Source organism: Staurois parvus, unplaced genomic scaffold (genome assembly GCF_062004578.1).
Source record: "Staurois parvus isolate SC_StPar_1 unplaced genomic scaffold, SC_StPar_1.0 ptg000251l, whole genome shotgun sequence".
NCBI classification, from domain to species: Eukaryota; Metazoa; Chordata; class Amphibia; order Anura; family Ranidae; genus Staurois; species Staurois parvus.
In genome coordinates this window covers 5,534,164-5,551,115 of record NW_028318047.1, presented here as the reverse complement: position 1 = coordinate 5,551,115, position 16,952 = coordinate 5,534,164, and the positions used below count along the sequence as shown (strand labels likewise).

Genomic DNA, 16,952 nt, shown 5'->3' with positions numbered 1-16,952 from the left:
TTGATGCACCAGGATGGAACAGGTGCAGCATCCAGCCCCTGCAACCTGTCCAAGTCTATGGCAAGCTGCTGTGGCTAGATGGGGCTAAACGCAGTGGTACGCACACTTAGGACCTTTTCAATCAGGAACAAATGCCCAGAACGCATATATTCTGTGTTAGCAAATAGGTGTTTAACTTACCAAGTAGAATCTGTTGCAACATCTCTTCCATCAAATGAGTAAATGCGAGCTCCAGGCCTCATCTGTCCTTCTGAGCCAGAGAAAAGGGCCTCCCAGTTGTCAAACAGTGGTTCATCCTATAATACACAGATGTGTCACATGATATTAAAAATGGGTATGTAGATAGATAAATGTTTTATATAAAGGAAACCCAGTGGTCACAGTTGTTCATTCATAGGCATGCACAGGCCATTATAAAACTATATAATACAAACTGTTAACCAAATTGAAGTGTATGTCAGGGCCAGAAAAACATATTCCTACATCTCTGCAATACATGCACGTTTCCTCATGTTTTATTCCTTTAAAATGCTGCAAGTACAGAAAATTACCTGATGCTTTGCCAGGAAATGAGTGTGCTCCTAACTTCCTGTTTTGTCTGAAAACACTGTGTCTTTACTACGCTATAATCCCAAGGATTGTAGTCAGTCCTGCCAAATTCTCCACTGCTGGATTACAGAACTCTGTCCCTATCCCTTACTGTCCCACTCCACATGAATACATTGATTTATTTCAAATCAAAACTGCTGCTGCCTTGTCTCACAAGAGTCTGGCTACACACTCTGTGTAGAGAAAAGGGCTCTAGGAAGATGTAGTTCTGGGAGCCTGCCTACCTTAGTAGGAACTGTCCTCCCAGCAGTTGTTCCTGCAAGAATTTTTACAGGTCTGATGATAACGTAACAGTCAATTAAGATTTTTGTTTATAAAGGAACATAAAAAAGAATGCTGGGACATGCTCTAGAGAGCAGTGGTTCTCAATCACCAGGCTGTGGCCTCCCTTTTCTTGGGCCTCCAGCCAGCTGCAGATCTATAACCCTTCTACAGTGCCTCCCAGCTTTGATAATGCCTCCCGTCTCCCATGGTGGCCCACAATGGCCCAGAGAACCCTCAAGCCCTTCGCAGTGGATGCAGTTTGCTGAAGAGCCTCTAGCCCTCCACAATGCCCGTAAACCTCCAACAGTGCCCCCAAGCCCCCTCCAGAAACCTGATCCTGTAGGGCAAATGTGACCCCCCACACACACACACATACACACACTCACTCACACTTGGCCCCATCCAGAGCCTTCCAACATTTATTTCAATGCATGTTTTGCATTCCAATAATTTTATTGTGTGAGTATAAGCTTTATTTTTTTTTTTGCGTCCTGGGGGGTTTTGGAAAAATTTACCAGGCCCTCGTCTCAAAAAGGTTGAGGAGCACTGCTCTAGAAAGAGAGAGAGGAAAGTTTTGGTAATACTTGGGCATACCCTTTAAGTGCTTCCTACATTGCATTTTAATGTGAAATTTGTCAGAGGTAGAGCTGTGGCTTGAGCTGTCACTCCATACAGAGTATACTTCTCTTTCATCAAATTCATGGGCTGCAACCACGTACAGCGAGACTCACCCTGAGATTGACGATTGGCACAGACAGCCTGTCAGCTTTGCGAACAATACTGTACAGATCCTGAAGACGTGAGGAAAGGAATGCTCGGAATGTTCCGTGAAGTCCAGCTTTGCGGGCTTGTTCAAAGCACTGGAAGTCCACACCACGTATGGAGCGCATGCTGCCAGTTAGTGGTGCATTCAGAGCCACTAAGTGTAGCTGCAATGGGAAATGTGACATGTAAATATGCAAACCAAAAAAAGGACTAAATAGCATTTGATAGTTTTCAACGTGTGCTTACTGCTGCCTGGTACTCCTGGTGTGTATGTATGGGTGCACTGCTTTCTGGCTCTGGATTGGGGAACACTGGAGGTGGTGGTTGTGGAGGATGGGGATTAACTGGTGGTGGTCTTTCGTTCCTGGGAGGCTCATGCACATCTGTAGACTGATAGGATCCAGAGTCTCTGTTACCAGAGGGATAAATGACCACAGGAGGCTCTTTCACAGCAATTTCATTACCCTGTAAGAAAAACCAATTCACTCACTAACCAGTCACAGTTTAAAATATCAGAAACTAACACGAAAGGAGTGAGACCTACCTGGCCATTATTGGTTACATATTCTCCGAGCTAGAAAACACAAATTTAAACATTAGTATTAAAGTCTACAATACTTCCAGATGAAAATATTGAAAATATTTCAAATTACTGCAATGTGCGGACATGAAAATGCCTTATACAGGATGTGCAACCCAAATTCCAAAAAAGTTGAGAAACTGTGATGCAGCAACACATCTCAAAAAAGTTGGGACAGGGCAACAAAAAGCTGGCAAAGTAAGTGGTACTGAAAAGGAAGAGCTGGAATAACATTTTGCAACTGATTAAGTTAACTGGAAACAGGTCAGTAGCATGACTGTGTATAAAAAGAGCATCTTAGAGAGTCAGAGTGTCTCGGAAATAAAGATGGGCAGAGATTCACCAATCCGTGAAAAGTAACTACTAAAAATTGTTGAACAATTTCAGAATAATGTTCCTCAATGTAAAATTGCAAAGACTTTAAATACTGTATATCATCATCTACAGCATATAATGTCATGAAAAGATTCAGAGAATCTGGAGACGTCTGGGACATGGCCAAAACGCAATACTAGATGGATCTTTGGGCCCTCACATGGCACTGCATTAAAAACAAGCATGAACATTACTGCATGGGCCCAGGAATACTTCCAAAAATCACTGAACACAGTTTGCCAAGCCATTCAAAAATGCAAAGTTCTATCAAGCTCTATCATACAAAGAAGCCATTTCTCAACATAATCCAGAAGCGCTGCTGTCTTCTCTGGGCCAAAGCTCATTTAAAATGGTCTGTGGCAAAGTGGAAAATTGTAGTCAGAAGAATCAAAATGTTAAAATTTTATTGGCAACTATGGGTGCCGCCGTGTCCTCTAGGCTAAAGAGGAAAGGGACCTTTCGGCTTGTTATCTTTGGAATTGGGGCTGTACTTGGAATCAAAGAAATGCATAAAATTGATGGTGTGTCTAGAAAACATTAATTCACATCACATGATGAGCTATTACAGGGCTGTGTAAAAGCAATTCTGAAGCTGCAGGGGAGTCCAGATCTCCTAGGCCTACTTCCAAGAGCACTCCTGTACTGCACTGAGAACGCCAAGCACCTGTGATTGCTGCAGTACCCTTGATGTTTACTGTAAGTCAGGTGAACACAGTCTATTCAGAAGCAATGCAGCTGCGGAGAGGCCTTGTGTCATGATTAAATGGGATGTGGAGGTGTTCCATTTCTAACTCATTCCTGGCTTTATTACAGGCAGAATTTTTTTCAGTCACGTAAAAATAAACGTAGTGTTAATATTCTGTTTTCATAGCCCGCAGGTAGATAACCTGTATTTTTCATGCCCACTAGAGGGTGTTCAGCTGAAATTTACAAAAGAACTAAATTATTCTTCAGCACTGACTGGTCCCTTATCAGACAGTTCAGTCCAAAGTTAGACATCAGACACCATTAGCCAGCAGGTAGGCAGCTGCTGCTGTGTGTTGTCTTTAGCCAACTCATAGTTCTCTGGGAATCTTTTATCATGTTTTAATTGTGTTATTGCAAAACAATAATTTTACACATATAGTAAAAAAAACAAATATGAAACATCAGCTCATCTAATTAAAAAGCCTGTAAATTAAAAAATAAGTAAATAAATTGACCCAAAGCCATTATAGTCCTTTTAAGTGACATAAAAGCATAATGCATGGTGTCAGTGCTCACTACACACTTACAGATTTATTCTGAAAAGCTGTTATTTTAAATAAACAAAGACAACATATTATTTACTCAAAACTAAAGTTTTGCCTGCATTAGCTTTGTTATGTATGTTTTTGCGTCTAGCCAGATTACCTCTGGAGTAAATGATGGTTTACAGTTGATTTACCATATTGTCACAAAAAAGAGCTATTTTTGTTGGCCCTAACAGCCAATCAGGTTCTCTTTCATTCTCCCATAATACACTGGAACAATAAAAGGTTTCTGTGGGCAATAACCACAGTTCCTCCTTAAACCAACATCTATGGGCAGGTTTACCTGAAAGCAGGGGCGGACTGACAACTCATGGGGCAACTGGGCAATAGGGGATCATGGGGCCCCTGTGTCTTTGCCCAAACTCAAAAATGCCTATAAAAAGGTACCAGGGGCATCTCATGGGGCCCCCTACTGACCCCGGGCCCTCGTGCAGTGCCCGAGTTTCCAAATGGTCAGTCCGCCCTTGCCTGAAAGTGGCTATTCTGGTGCTATTAACATCTGTGTGTTGTAGTAACATGCAGTAAAATATCTGTTTTACCACAGGTTGCCATAAGGCCTGTAATGTAGTGTGGTGCACTTCATTTCAACCTCACTGTCAATTGTGGTGCACTGCATTACAAGAAAAGATGCAGGATCATTAAAAATCACATTGCAGTATGCTGACAGCCAATTCAAAATGAACGGGTTTACTTAAAGAAATTCACATTAACGAGCAAATACGTGTCCAATAGTGCACCACAAGTGTGTGAATCTGCCTTCGAGCATTTAAATTTTTAAAAAAAACTGGAGATAAAAAATGACTGATTCGTCCTTGTTTCTTCAGAATGTAGATACTAGAGTTTAACATAGATAGGATTTGATCAATGGATGGTAAAAAAACAATTAATCATTAGATTTTGACACAGAACAGTGATACTCACAAGAATCTTTCTGAAGCCATCTCTGACTCGTACATACAACTCTGCTTGTTCCAGCACTAGTACAATGGTCCCTTCCTGCAAGGACTGCCGCAGATTTAGCATTGTCTGATAAGTCTGCAATACTGTGGCCTAATGGAACAAGGAAGAGGGCATTTAAAACACAAGATAGAATAGCATTATTTCTATATATAAGACATACCTCAAGATGTAGACATCGGGTGTTAGTCTTAACAACAGGTCACTTTTTGTGAAGAAATGATGGCACATATAGAAGCAGATTAACCACTTGCCTACCAGGCACTTATACTCCCTTCCTTACCAGGCCAATTTTCAGCTTTCAGCGCTGCCGCACTTTGATTGACAATTGCGCGGTCATGCAACATTGTACCCATATGAAATTTTGATCATATTTTTTCCTCACAAATAGAGCTTTCTTTTGGTGGCTGTGCGCTTTACTTTTTGCGCTATAAATAAAAAAATGCAAAAAATTTGAAAAAAAAAAAAGTTTCTTTCTTTTATAAAATTTTTCAAACAGGCATTTTTTCTCCTTCACTGATGTGCGTTGATGAGGCAGCACTGATGGGCACTGATAGGCGGCACTGATGGGCACTGATAGGCAGCACTAAAGGGCACTGATAGGCAGTACTAATGAGGTGTCACGGATAGGCGGCACTAATATGCAGCACTGATAGGCGGCACTGATAGGTGACACTGATGATGGGTACTGATAGACGGCACTGACTGGCATCACTGCTGGGCACTGACTGGCACAACCCCTGGGCACTGACTGGTGGCACTGACTGGCAGCACTGCTGGGCTGCACTGGTGGGTGGCACTGGTGGGCAGCACTGGTGGGTGGGCACAGGTGGGTGGCACTGCAGGGCACATGTAGGTGGCACTTCTGGGCACAGGTAGGTGGCACTGCAGAGTGGCACAGGTGGGTGCACTACTGGGCACAGGTGGGTGCACTGCTGGGCACAGGTGGGTGCACTGCTGGGCACGGGTGGGCGGAGCTAGTGGGCGCACTGCTGGGCGGAACTTGCGGGTGGCACTGCTGGGCACCGATCATCAGGGCATTGATCATCAGTGCCCTGATGATCGGTGCCGATCCCCGCTCTGACAACTGCCGGTTCTCGGCAGTACTTTCCTCACGATCTGACAGTGTGAGGAAAATGCAGCCGAGAACCGGCACTTGCATTTCCCTCTGATCAGCGTGTCATTGGACACCGCTGATCAGGTGGTAAAAGGCCGCTGTGATTGGCCTTTTACCACATCACGTGATCAGCTGTGTCCGTAGGACACAGCGATCATGGAGATCGCCGGGTGCGCGCCCCCTGGGGCGCGCAGGAGAGCGCATTCTGGGAGGACGTCATATGACGTCCACCCAGAACTGGCCGGCCGCGGTGAAGCCGTCATTCGGCTATGCGCGGTCGGCAAGAGGTTAAAGGACTGTGGTCAATCAGTGCCAAACCTCCAAAAGTCTAACTAAGAGGCTGTCACAAGCTCTCATCAAGAGAGCTTGACTATACAAACCCTTTCCTCCAGGCTGCTCCATTCATAGAAGCCATACTATAGCATCTATGAATGAAACAGGACCTATGAATGGAAGATGATTTATAGGTATGCCCCTCCATTCATAGAAGCTGTAATATGAATATGAACGGCAGAACTGTCAGAATAAAGGTGAATAAAGCACCTGGACCGGATGGCATACACCCATGGGTCCTTAAAGAATTGAGCTCTATCATTTCAAAGCCATTGTTTCTAATTTTTAGGGACTCTTTAATGACTGGCATAGTACCACTGGATTGGTGTAAGGCCACTATGGTGCCAATATTTAAAAAGGGGTCAAAATCTTTACCAAGTAATTATGGACCTGTTAGTTTAACTTCTATAGTTGGGAAGATACTGGAGAGTTTAATAAAAGACCACATAGATTAAAAATATTTTAAGCAACAGACAGCATGGATTCATGAAAGACAGAAGTTGTCAAACAAATCTGATTTCTTTTTATGAGGAGATGAGCAAAACCTTGGACAGAGGGGTGGTGGTGGATGTGGTACACTTGGATTTTGCAAAAGCGTTTGACACAGTTCCCCACACATGGCTAATGTGTAAGGTAAAGTGTACAGGCTTGGAAAAATCTGTATGTAAATGGAAAGAAAACAGGCTAAACGATTGTATTCAGAGAGTAGTGGTTAATGATTCATACTCTGAATGATCTAGGGTCGTCAGTGGTGTACCCCAAGGTTCAGTGTTGGGACCCTTACTTTTTAATATATTTATAAACGATATAGGGCCTGGGATTAAAAATACCATTTTAATCTTTGCAGATGACACCAAACTGTGCAGTGGAATAAAGTCCTTACAGGATGTCTCCAACGTACATGTGGCAAATGAGGTTTAATGTTGATAAATGTAAGGTTATGCACTTGGGGGCTAAGAATATGCATGCATCATACATACTAGGGGGGTACAACTGGGGGAATCAATGGTGGAGAAGAATCTGAGGGTTCTGGTAGATCATAAGCTTAATAATCGCATGCAATACCAAGCTACAGTTTCTAAAGCGAGCAAAATCCTCTCTCATATTAAAAGAGGTATAGACTCCAGAGAGAGAGATCATATTACCCCGGTACAAAGACCTCATCTGGAATATGCAGTTCAATTTTGAGCACCAATTCACAAAAAGAACATTGGGGAATTGGAGAAAGAAGGGCAACCAAACTGATAAGGGACATGGAGGAGCTCAGCTATGAGGAAAGATTTGAGGAACTGAATTAATTCTCTCTTGAGAAGAGGAGATTAAGGGGGGATATGATTAACATGTATAAATACATCAGTGGTTCATATAGTGAACTCTGTGTGGAGTTATTCACCCTGAGGTCATCACAGAGGACAAGGGGGCACTCTTTAGGTCTGGAGGAAAAGAAATTGAATCTCTAAACATAGAAAGGTTTCTTCACAGCGAGAGCTGTGAAAATGTGGAATAGACTCCCTCAAGAGTTGCTTCTGGCCAGCTCAGTGGATTGCTTCAAAAAAGGCCTGGATTCTTTCTTAGATACACAGAATATAACTGGATATTAACATTTATAAGTAAAGTTGATCCAGGGAATATCCGGTTGCCTCTCGGGGGATCAGGAAGGAATTTTTTTCCCCTGCAGGAGCAAATTGGATCATGCTTTGCTGGTTTTTTTTGCCTTCCTCTGGATCAACTGTGGGTATAGGATCATAACTTTTTTTTTTTTGGTTGAACTGGATGGACTTTTGTCTTTTTTCAGCCAGACTAACTCTGTAACTGGGCAGAAAGGGTGGGCATAGTCAGGTTAACTTGATGAGAACCTATGACAGCTTCTTAGTTTTATTAACCCCCACCACAACGGAACGTTATCGTGGCAGGGGTAGGGAGGGTGGACATGAATGGAGGAGGATTTCATCTAAAACAAAAGGCATCAGCATAAGGGTAACATTCTACTGACTGTAAGTTATATTCATTGTACTTATTTTTCTGTTTTTTATTTTGGCTTCTCTTAGGCTTTAATTTCACACAGAAGATATCTTTGCATAAACTAATTACTTGACTCATTGCTAATTGGTTTCAATAGATTACAACACTTTTTTTGCATCATAACTGACGTCAAATGTTACTTTTCCATTGTAAGTCAGATAGCTTTTATGAGAACAATGGAGATGCAGTTTTTAGTCCTCACCGCAGAATATCCTCCTGATCCTCCAGGGGTTCCAGGTGGCCCAGGGGGTCCTGGTGGTCCTGGAACACTTAGAACTGCAATAAATGAAAACAATATTTTTTATTATTTGTGTTGCTTGTAAATTTACAGTTCCTCATGCATTAATCAAATAAACAAAGTTTTACAGTGCTTGTTCAATACTAACCTGGTCTATTGGGTCCAGGTCCAGGATATAACTGTTGTCCAGGAGGACCTGGAGGTCCTGGTGGCCCAGGTGGTCCTTGTCTTCCTTCATATCCTACACCAGGAGCTCCTGGTGGGCCATGCGGGCCAGGAGGACCTTGAATACTTTCTCCTTTAGCACCCTGTACAGAGAATTTGTGACAAATGAATATACAGTTGTGTTCAAAATAATAGCAGTGTGTTGAAAAAAGTGAATAAAGCTCAAAATCCTTCTAATAGCTTTTATTTCCATACACACAAATGCATTGGGAACACTACACATTCTATTCCAAATCAAAACATGATGAAACATATATCAAATTTGTGTTGTTCCTCTAAAAAAATTGAAGAAAAGTGAATATTAGACTGTTCAAAAAAATAGCAGTGTTTGTATTCTTCTTTACAAACTCAAACATTCACTATATAAACTGAAAAATGTTTGAAGATTTTGCTTTCCTTTCAATCACTTAATTAATATTTAGTTGTATAAGCACTGTTTCTGAGAACTGCTGTACATCTGTGTTGCATGGAGTCAACCAACTTCTGGCACCTGTGAACAGGTATTCCAGCCCAGGATGATTGGACTACATTCCACAGTTCTCTATTTCTTGGTTTTGCCTCAGAAACTGCATTTTTGATGTCACCCCACAAGGTTTCTATTGGATTAAGATCCGGGGATTGGGCTGGCCACTCCATAACGTCAATCTTGTTGGTCTGGAACCAAGATGTTGCATGTTTACTGGTGTGTTTGGGGTCGATGTCTTTTTGGAACACCCATTTCAAGGGCATTTCCTCTTCAGCATAAGGCAGCATGACCTCTTCAAGTATTCTGATGTATTCAAACTGATCCATGATCCCTGGTATGCGATAAATAGGCCCAACACCATAGTATGAGAAACATCCCCATATCATGGTGCTTGCGCAACCATGCTTCACTGTCTTCACAGTGTACTGTGGCTTGAATTCAATGTTTGGGGGTCGTCTGACAAACTGTCTCCGGCCACTAGACCCAAAAAGAACAATCTTACTTTCATCAGTCCACAAAATGTTGCGCCATTTCTCTTTAGGCCAGTCAATGTGCTCTTTGGCAAAATGTATCCTCTTCAGCACATGTCTTTTTTTCAACAGTGGGACTTTGCGGGGGCTTCTTGCAGATAGCTTGGCTTCACATAGGCGTCTTCTAATTGTAACAGTACTCACAGGTACTTACACCTTCTTTGATCTTCCTGGAGCTGATTGTTGGCTGAGTCCTTGCCATTTTGACTATTCTTCTATCCATTCGAGTGGTAGTTTTTCACTTTCTTCCACGTCTTTCAGGTTTTGGTTGCCATTTTAAAGCATTTGCGATCATTTTAGCTGAGCAGCCTATCATTTACTGCACTTCTTTATATGTTTTCCCCTCTCCAATCAACGTTTTAATCAAGGTACGCTGTTCTTCTGAACAATGTCTGGAACTTCCCATTTTTCTCAGAATTTCAGAGAGAAATGCACTGTAACCAGCATGTACAACATTTGCTGCCTTCCGTCCTTAAATAAGGGCAATAATTGCCACTTGTTTTTCAAAGAATGAATGACCTCACTAATAGAACTCCACACTGCTATTATTTTGAACATGCCCCTTTCAATTAGTGATTCAATTACACAGAATCAGCAGCATGCATGTCATGACTGTTGGATTTCTATTACTCTACTACACCTGTTAGTAAATTATTTGCCATGTAGAAATATCATTTCTACCAAAACAGTGATTGATCAGGTTAGTGATGTCTGACTGCTATTATTTTGAACACAATGAAATCATGCTAGATATGTGAAAAATAACATACCAAACATATAATAACACAAACTGTGATAATGTAGCTGATAAATGTGATGTTGGCATGACTCCAAAATCTTTCAAATTTAAAACTGAAATATTATAAGATACATTCCAGAGGCATCCACATTTAGCCCTAGTCTGCTCATATTATTATTATTATACAGGATTTATATAGCGCCAACAGTTTGCTCAGCACTTTCCAATATAACGGAAGACAATACAGCAACAATACAGTTCAATACAAGAGGGATAGGAGGGCCCTACTCCTTGGAGCTTACAATCTAGGAGGGAGGGGTGTTACCAAAGCTACAACTTCCTATGATAACTCTTATTTTTTTTTGGTTTCAAAAGAATTGAGACTGCAAAGCAAGGTAATTTGGCAAGTATAGGTAACACATAAGAGTTCATACTGTTCACTTACTGGTAGTCCAGGATATCCAGGGTTGCCGGGAGGTCCTGGAATTCCCCGACCATCGCCAGTGCCAGTGCCAGTTTCTCCTTTTTGTCCTTTCTCTCCCTTAGAAAAGGAAGCAAAAATGTCTATAATCCTTAGGTCATTTGCACAGGTTATTTATGTATACTTTATGCAGCACTACCCTCTTAGGAGTCGCTAGAAGACTTTAGTCCCTCTACAGCCCTGCACAGCCAGGCATCGCACATTTCCACAAAAGCTTGCATCCAAAGTCAGAAATCAGTCCTTGAGCGTATGTTTTGTTGTTTTATATAGGGGATTTGAACTGGGATAGGGTTAGGGGTGTACAGGATGCCTGAAGACAACTTCTTGTAACTATTTACGAGCCTTTTCTGCAGCACAGTCTTTGTTGGAGCGCTAGCCAGTGTCTCCTTAGTGTACCACCCCAGAGCCTAAATTAATATCTCCTCTTCACCCAGCAATCTGGAGGTGTCCCTAAACAGGGGATCCGGTTCCTGTCACTTTAAGAACTAGAATGTTACCGGTAGATAGCTAATCCGGTTTCCCACCAGAGTGCTTCTTCTGCTATCCGTCCAGGGGGTGTAGCAGTACTCACTCAGATCCTCTCCTGTGCCACTTGTGGGTTGGTGGCTGCTACCAGGCCTATAAGTTGGGCCGCTCCTTCCCTGCCATACAGGTGGTCCTCTCTCATGGGGCTGGTGGCCTCTGAGCTTACTTCCTTTCCATCTCCAGGCAGATAGGCCCCATCCCACTGGGCCTCCTCGCAGCCTCTTTTCTTCATCCGCACATCTTTCTCTCTAGCTTCCACCCGAATTCTCCCTCCAACGCCCCTCACACTGGACAGGCTCACTCATATTTATGGGCTATTCTGATCCATTGCCAAGCCTCCTGTTGGGATTTGGTCAAAGTCCCTTGAATATGCAGATCAGCCACTCCTCAAATCCGCCCACTGCTTCTAGAACTTTCTCCAAAGTTCTAGGCAGGGGGAAGTCCCAGAGGGCCGAGTCTGCAGAGCCTTCCAGTTCCTGACTGAAAATTTGACCCCTCTGACTATTACACATGGGCTGCTATTCAACCATTAGGATCTAACTCCCCCTAGCTGACTAGGAGGGTGCTTCATTTATGAGGCCAAAATACGCATTTACTGGTTATGGGGCCTCTACAATGACTATTCAGCCATGTCACCATGATTTAATAGGTGTTCAACAAAGCAGTAAACTAACGTTTTCCTCAAATAGAAACTCACATAAAATACTGCAGAAGTGAAAACAAAGACAGTCTGACTGACTGCATGAAACAAAGAGAAACTATTTTGCACAAATATATCACTAAGCTAATTGATGCAGAACATTTACACTAGTAGCTTAATGCAATGCATTGTTTACTGGTTACTGGCCATTTGAAGGTGTATCCCATTTTAACAAACTATGTCTACCCCTCAGTTCAAATTAGATCCTAACTATTTTGCAAATACTCAAAATAAAGAAAGACCCTTCATGCAAACTGCATTATTGGACAGTCCTACATAGGTGTTTATTTTCACTTATCCCAACTATACTTACCCTTCCAAAGGTACTGAAATCATATGGGAATGTTCCTGCAAACATAGATATAACTTTGGTGAGAAATATCTAAATAATATTCCATCAAATCATAAAAAGACATTACAGTTATAAATCAGTCCCAATGGCTACTGCCTACAGTTGCAAGAAAAAGTATGTGAACCCCTTGGGATTACGTGGAGTTTTTCATGAATTGGGCATAAAATGTGCTCTGAACGTCATCTAAGTCACAACAATAGAAGAAGAGTGGCCCAGTCAGAGTCCTGACCTCAACCCGATTGAAATGCTGTGGCATGATCTTAAGAGAGCGATTCACACCAGACATCCCAGGAATATTGCTACACTGAAACAGTTTTGTGAAGAGGAGAGGTCCAAAATTACTCCAGATCGTTCTGCAGGTCTGATCTGCAACTACAGGAAACGTTTGGTTGAGGTTATTGCTGCCAAAGGAGGGTCAACCAGTTATTAAGTCCAAAGGTTCACATACTTTTTTCCTCCCTGCACTGTGAATGTTTACATGTTATGTGCAATTAAACCATGGCAACAGCTAATGTTTGTGTATTATTATGTTCAGCAGACTGTGTTCTTCTATTGTTGTGACTTAGATGACGGTCAGAGCACATTTTATGCCCAATTCATGCAAAACTCCACGTAATCCCAAGGGGTTCACATACTTTTTCTTGCAACTGTATGTCAAATATCTGATTTTGTGTAATTAGTATTTGGGGCAATAATTGACCCATACAGTATGGGTGCTTTGCTATAAAATCAGGTTCCCTGAGGCTATTGTTCAAATGCTGAAGCATCTCAAATGAACCCTCACATGTGTGCCTAAACTTGATTTTTTTTTGGGTACTGTAATAAGACATTACCAGAGTTAGAAACCGAAAACAATATAGGTCTGATTTGTTTCAACTACTCCTGTTCTGCTATTTTTTCTCATTTCAACAGCAAAATTAGGTGTTCCTTCTAGCAGTCTGTTCTGAAATTTCAACTGGTGTGCAGATGATAAGGGAAATTAACTATTAGTAATGTTTACTGACCAGGACACAATGAGGGTATATAAGGCCTACATTTTCATATAATTCAATCAAACACTGATATCATCAGTGCATGACAATAATTGCCTGTAGGTGTGAAAACACCACTGGCATCCTAAAGGCGAATTTTATGCTGTACAGTAAATAGGCAAAAATGCATAATATTCATTGCCTATCATGTCATCTTAAACACATTCTAAAGGAACCATTATACCATTTCATACTGTACTTGTTGCCATGCTTTTTCTTATGTTGTAAGTGTTTTTCCCTAGTTGCAGGAATATTCTTTTAAGGAAACTTGTGGTCTCAACACAGACACATAAAGCAACACAGGCTATAAGGCCATTTCTGCTAATGTAATAGCACCATGCTACATCAAATCAGAAAACCTCTACATCCCTGGTGCCCAACCTGCGTCCCATTGACACCTTTTGTGCAGCCATTGAGGACTCTACACAGATTTATCTTTGTTTTCCTACTGCACTGTAATAGTAATGATCTCAAGCAATCTCGTGTCATATGACTCCAGTCCATGACACCTTCCTTATGTATGTCCCCAGTTTTCAACAACTATAATAATATGTTCACAACCTCCAACAAGTCCCCGAGCACATTACCGCACTTGAGGCCCCCTATATAAAGAAAGTTGACTACCACTTCTCTGCATACATGTAGAAGACGTACAAGCACACTTTATGCACAAGGCAGTGCGCAATGTCTGTGAAACCTTATGAAACAGGCCCAAGCACTATCAGCTCGATTTCCTCAACAACACAGTCAGTGTTGATAGGGGAATCCCTCCCACAGAGCAATTGTATTCTGACCGCAGGAAGTTTCCTTGCAGTCAGAATAAAACGATCACTGCCTGTGGCTATAGCCATCGACAGTGATTGAATGAAATAAACCCGACAGGCTGGTTATACTGTAGTCGATCAACAGATTGACTTCAGTACAAATAGCCTGCCCATAGATGGATCAAAATTCAACCAGTTCATCAAAACCGGATGAATTATGATTCATCTATGACCGACTTAAGGCTCCCTTGCACAGCTGAATCTACTAAAGACATCAGCTTTTCCACTTTGCCTAGGTGCCTTATTCTATTCAGTGTTTTGCAAAGATTCTTTTCCACTCCAACTGCTGAATACCTTTTCTAACTCACGATCCGGCCATCAAAACCAATCCAAGTTTTTCACACTAGTATCACAATCCAGACAAAAGGATTGGGAAATGGCATAGGAATCCATTGCTCTGTATACTTTGTACATTGCCAAATCGCACCAGCAGACTACGGAAAGTGACTAAGAAAAACCTAATCATTGCTTGCAGACAACAATTTGAGAATCATTGGTCAATAGCAGTCTAGAAAATGATAAGCTTGTGTTTAATAAACACAATTCTTTCGCTGTTAAAGCAAAGAAATCATCTGAATGGCATCTATGATGTCTTTTTTACTAAGAATGCTTCAGCTTCAATAAGATGCCATTGTTAATTGTTTTACAGCTTCCATAGGCTGAAATTGAACATCCCATCTTTACTGTTTGTTATTACCTGGTGCTCCAGGAGGGCCAACGTCTCCTTGATCACCTTTCGATCCTGGAAATCCTCTCTCGCCTTTCTGACCTATTATAACAACAATTAACTCAATAAAATAAAGGTAAAGCTTTCTAAGGAGAATTAACCTGTACTAACAAAATGCAATAATGTCAGGGACAGTAAATGTACAATGACGAACCTGGATAACCTTGTGCCCCACCAGAACGCGGATCACTATATACCTAAAAAAAAGTTTTGATAATGAAAATGAATGGTTATGAACTGTATAATATATATAAAATATTACATATTCCTGTGAGAACTGTCACATTTCAGTGGTCAGACTTTAGAGCAGTGTACTTTAAAAATAACAGCAGGCAAAGTCAGATGTCAAAGTTTGGGATAGGCAATTTACATGTTTCTTGGAAACTCCTTCTAAGCCTGGATGCCTTATTATATGGCAAGGTAAGATATGAACAAAACTTACCGTTTGCCCTGGAGGACCAGGTGGGCCGGGAGGACCTGGTGGGCCCTAAATTAAAAAAAATTGCATTGTTATGAAAAATGACAACAGGTCCAAGTAAGCCAAATAGTCTTCATTAACTGCCTCATCGATATATTCAACTTACCCTAATTCCATAACCAGTAGGATCTGCAGATACTCCCTTCTCTCCCTTAAGTCCGTTCACACCAGGACGACCCTGAAAAAAAAAGTATAAATAACGTGTGTTTTTTTTGTCTGTATTAGACAATGAGCAGACAAAACCATATAAACAGGGAGAAAGTGCAGACACAATCACTGGGAAAATTAACAAAAAATAATCAAAGACATTGCCTTCCAGCATGGAGACATGCTTCAAAAGTATATCTTTTAAAAGCTATTTAGAATTGTTATCAATTTCTGTAAAGGCATTATCTAATGCTTCATGAACTTAAAGAGATTGGACTAACAATGATTTTAATTCCTATCTTAGGTCCCTTTCACATGGGCAATCCAATTAGGTCCCCTTGTCAGATTTTCAGGGGGATCTGATTAGATGGTCCATGCATTCCTATGGACCATCGGGTATAAACTTGTGTCTGTTTACATCTGCCTGCCCCTAATCCAATCGAGTCCGCTAAAAAGAAACAGAAGGGGATATGTTCCCCCCACCATCTACGAGGATCGGACCAGAGGACAGTCGAATGTAACTTGACGGCCACTCCGTTTACACTCAACCGCCCAAAAGCATGGGAAAAGGGCTTATGCTTTTATTTAATGAGTATACCTTGTTAGCTAATATTCCTAAAAAGGGGATTGATTAAAGAAGGTCAAAACAGGGAACATAAGAGGGCAGGTACATAAAGATGCAGAGAACAAGAGAAAATTTGGTTTAGAAGATATAACGAAGAGCGGATAAAAAAAATAAAGTAGCTAGAAGAAATGACAGTGAAAACAAGGAATCATGGGTGGAAAAAAGAACAAGAACAAACAGAGAAATAAAAGACAACAGAGGTGATGAATTGAAAAAAAAAAAAAAAAAAAAAAAAAACATACTACAGGACTACAAAAAACAGTGTAAAACAGAAGGAAAGTTAAGGCAGAATAGAGATTGTGGCGTAAGATGGACCATGTGATAGACAGAAGATAATCATATAGGGAGGGAAACTGTTTTTATTGAATTAAAGAACATAGGATTTTGCTGAAGATGGTATAAAAATTGAATGAAAGGGAAAATATAACAAAGGAAAATGGAAAACATATTCATGGCATGGCAAGAACCAAAACTAGAAGAAATAAATATTGCATATTATACTTACAGGTCTTCCAGGCAGTCCAATTTCTCCTTTCTGTCCAGCAGGTCC

At 41.3% G+C, this 16,952-nt stretch overlaps 1 protein-coding gene across 4 annotated transcripts in view; it reads right to left on the bottom strand.

Annotated features, from left to right (window-relative positions):
* Positions 1-16,952, bottom strand: part of COL18A1 (collagen type XVIII alpha 1 chain) — a 234,908-nt gene that overhangs the window by 7,843 nt on the left and 210,113 nt on the right. For all 4 annotated transcript variants that reach the window (XM_089680860.1, XM_089680856.1, XM_089680857.1 and 1 more), the window contains 14 exons: positions 16,908-16,952; positions 15,737-15,808; positions 15,595-15,639; positions 15,307-15,349; positions 15,123-15,194; positions 12,532-12,566; positions 10,958-11,053; positions 8,701-8,860; positions 8,517-8,590; positions 4,807-4,935; positions 2,183-2,212; positions 1,885-2,103; positions 1,605-1,802; positions 181-296 (listed from right to left, as the gene is read on the bottom strand). In XM_089680860.1, coding sequence (XP_089536986.1) covers positions 181-296; positions 1,605-1,802; positions 1,885-2,103; positions 2,183-2,212; positions 4,807-4,935; positions 8,517-8,590; positions 8,701-8,860; positions 10,958-11,053; positions 12,532-12,566; positions 15,123-15,194; positions 15,307-15,349; positions 15,595-15,639; positions 15,737-15,808; positions 16,908-16,952 — 1,334 coding nt within the window. The remainder of the gene's footprint in view (positions 1-180; positions 297-1,604; positions 1,803-1,884; positions 2,104-2,182; positions 2,213-4,806; positions 4,936-8,516; positions 8,591-8,700; positions 8,861-10,957; positions 11,054-12,531; positions 12,567-15,122; positions 15,195-15,306; positions 15,350-15,594; positions 15,640-15,736; positions 15,809-16,907) is intronic.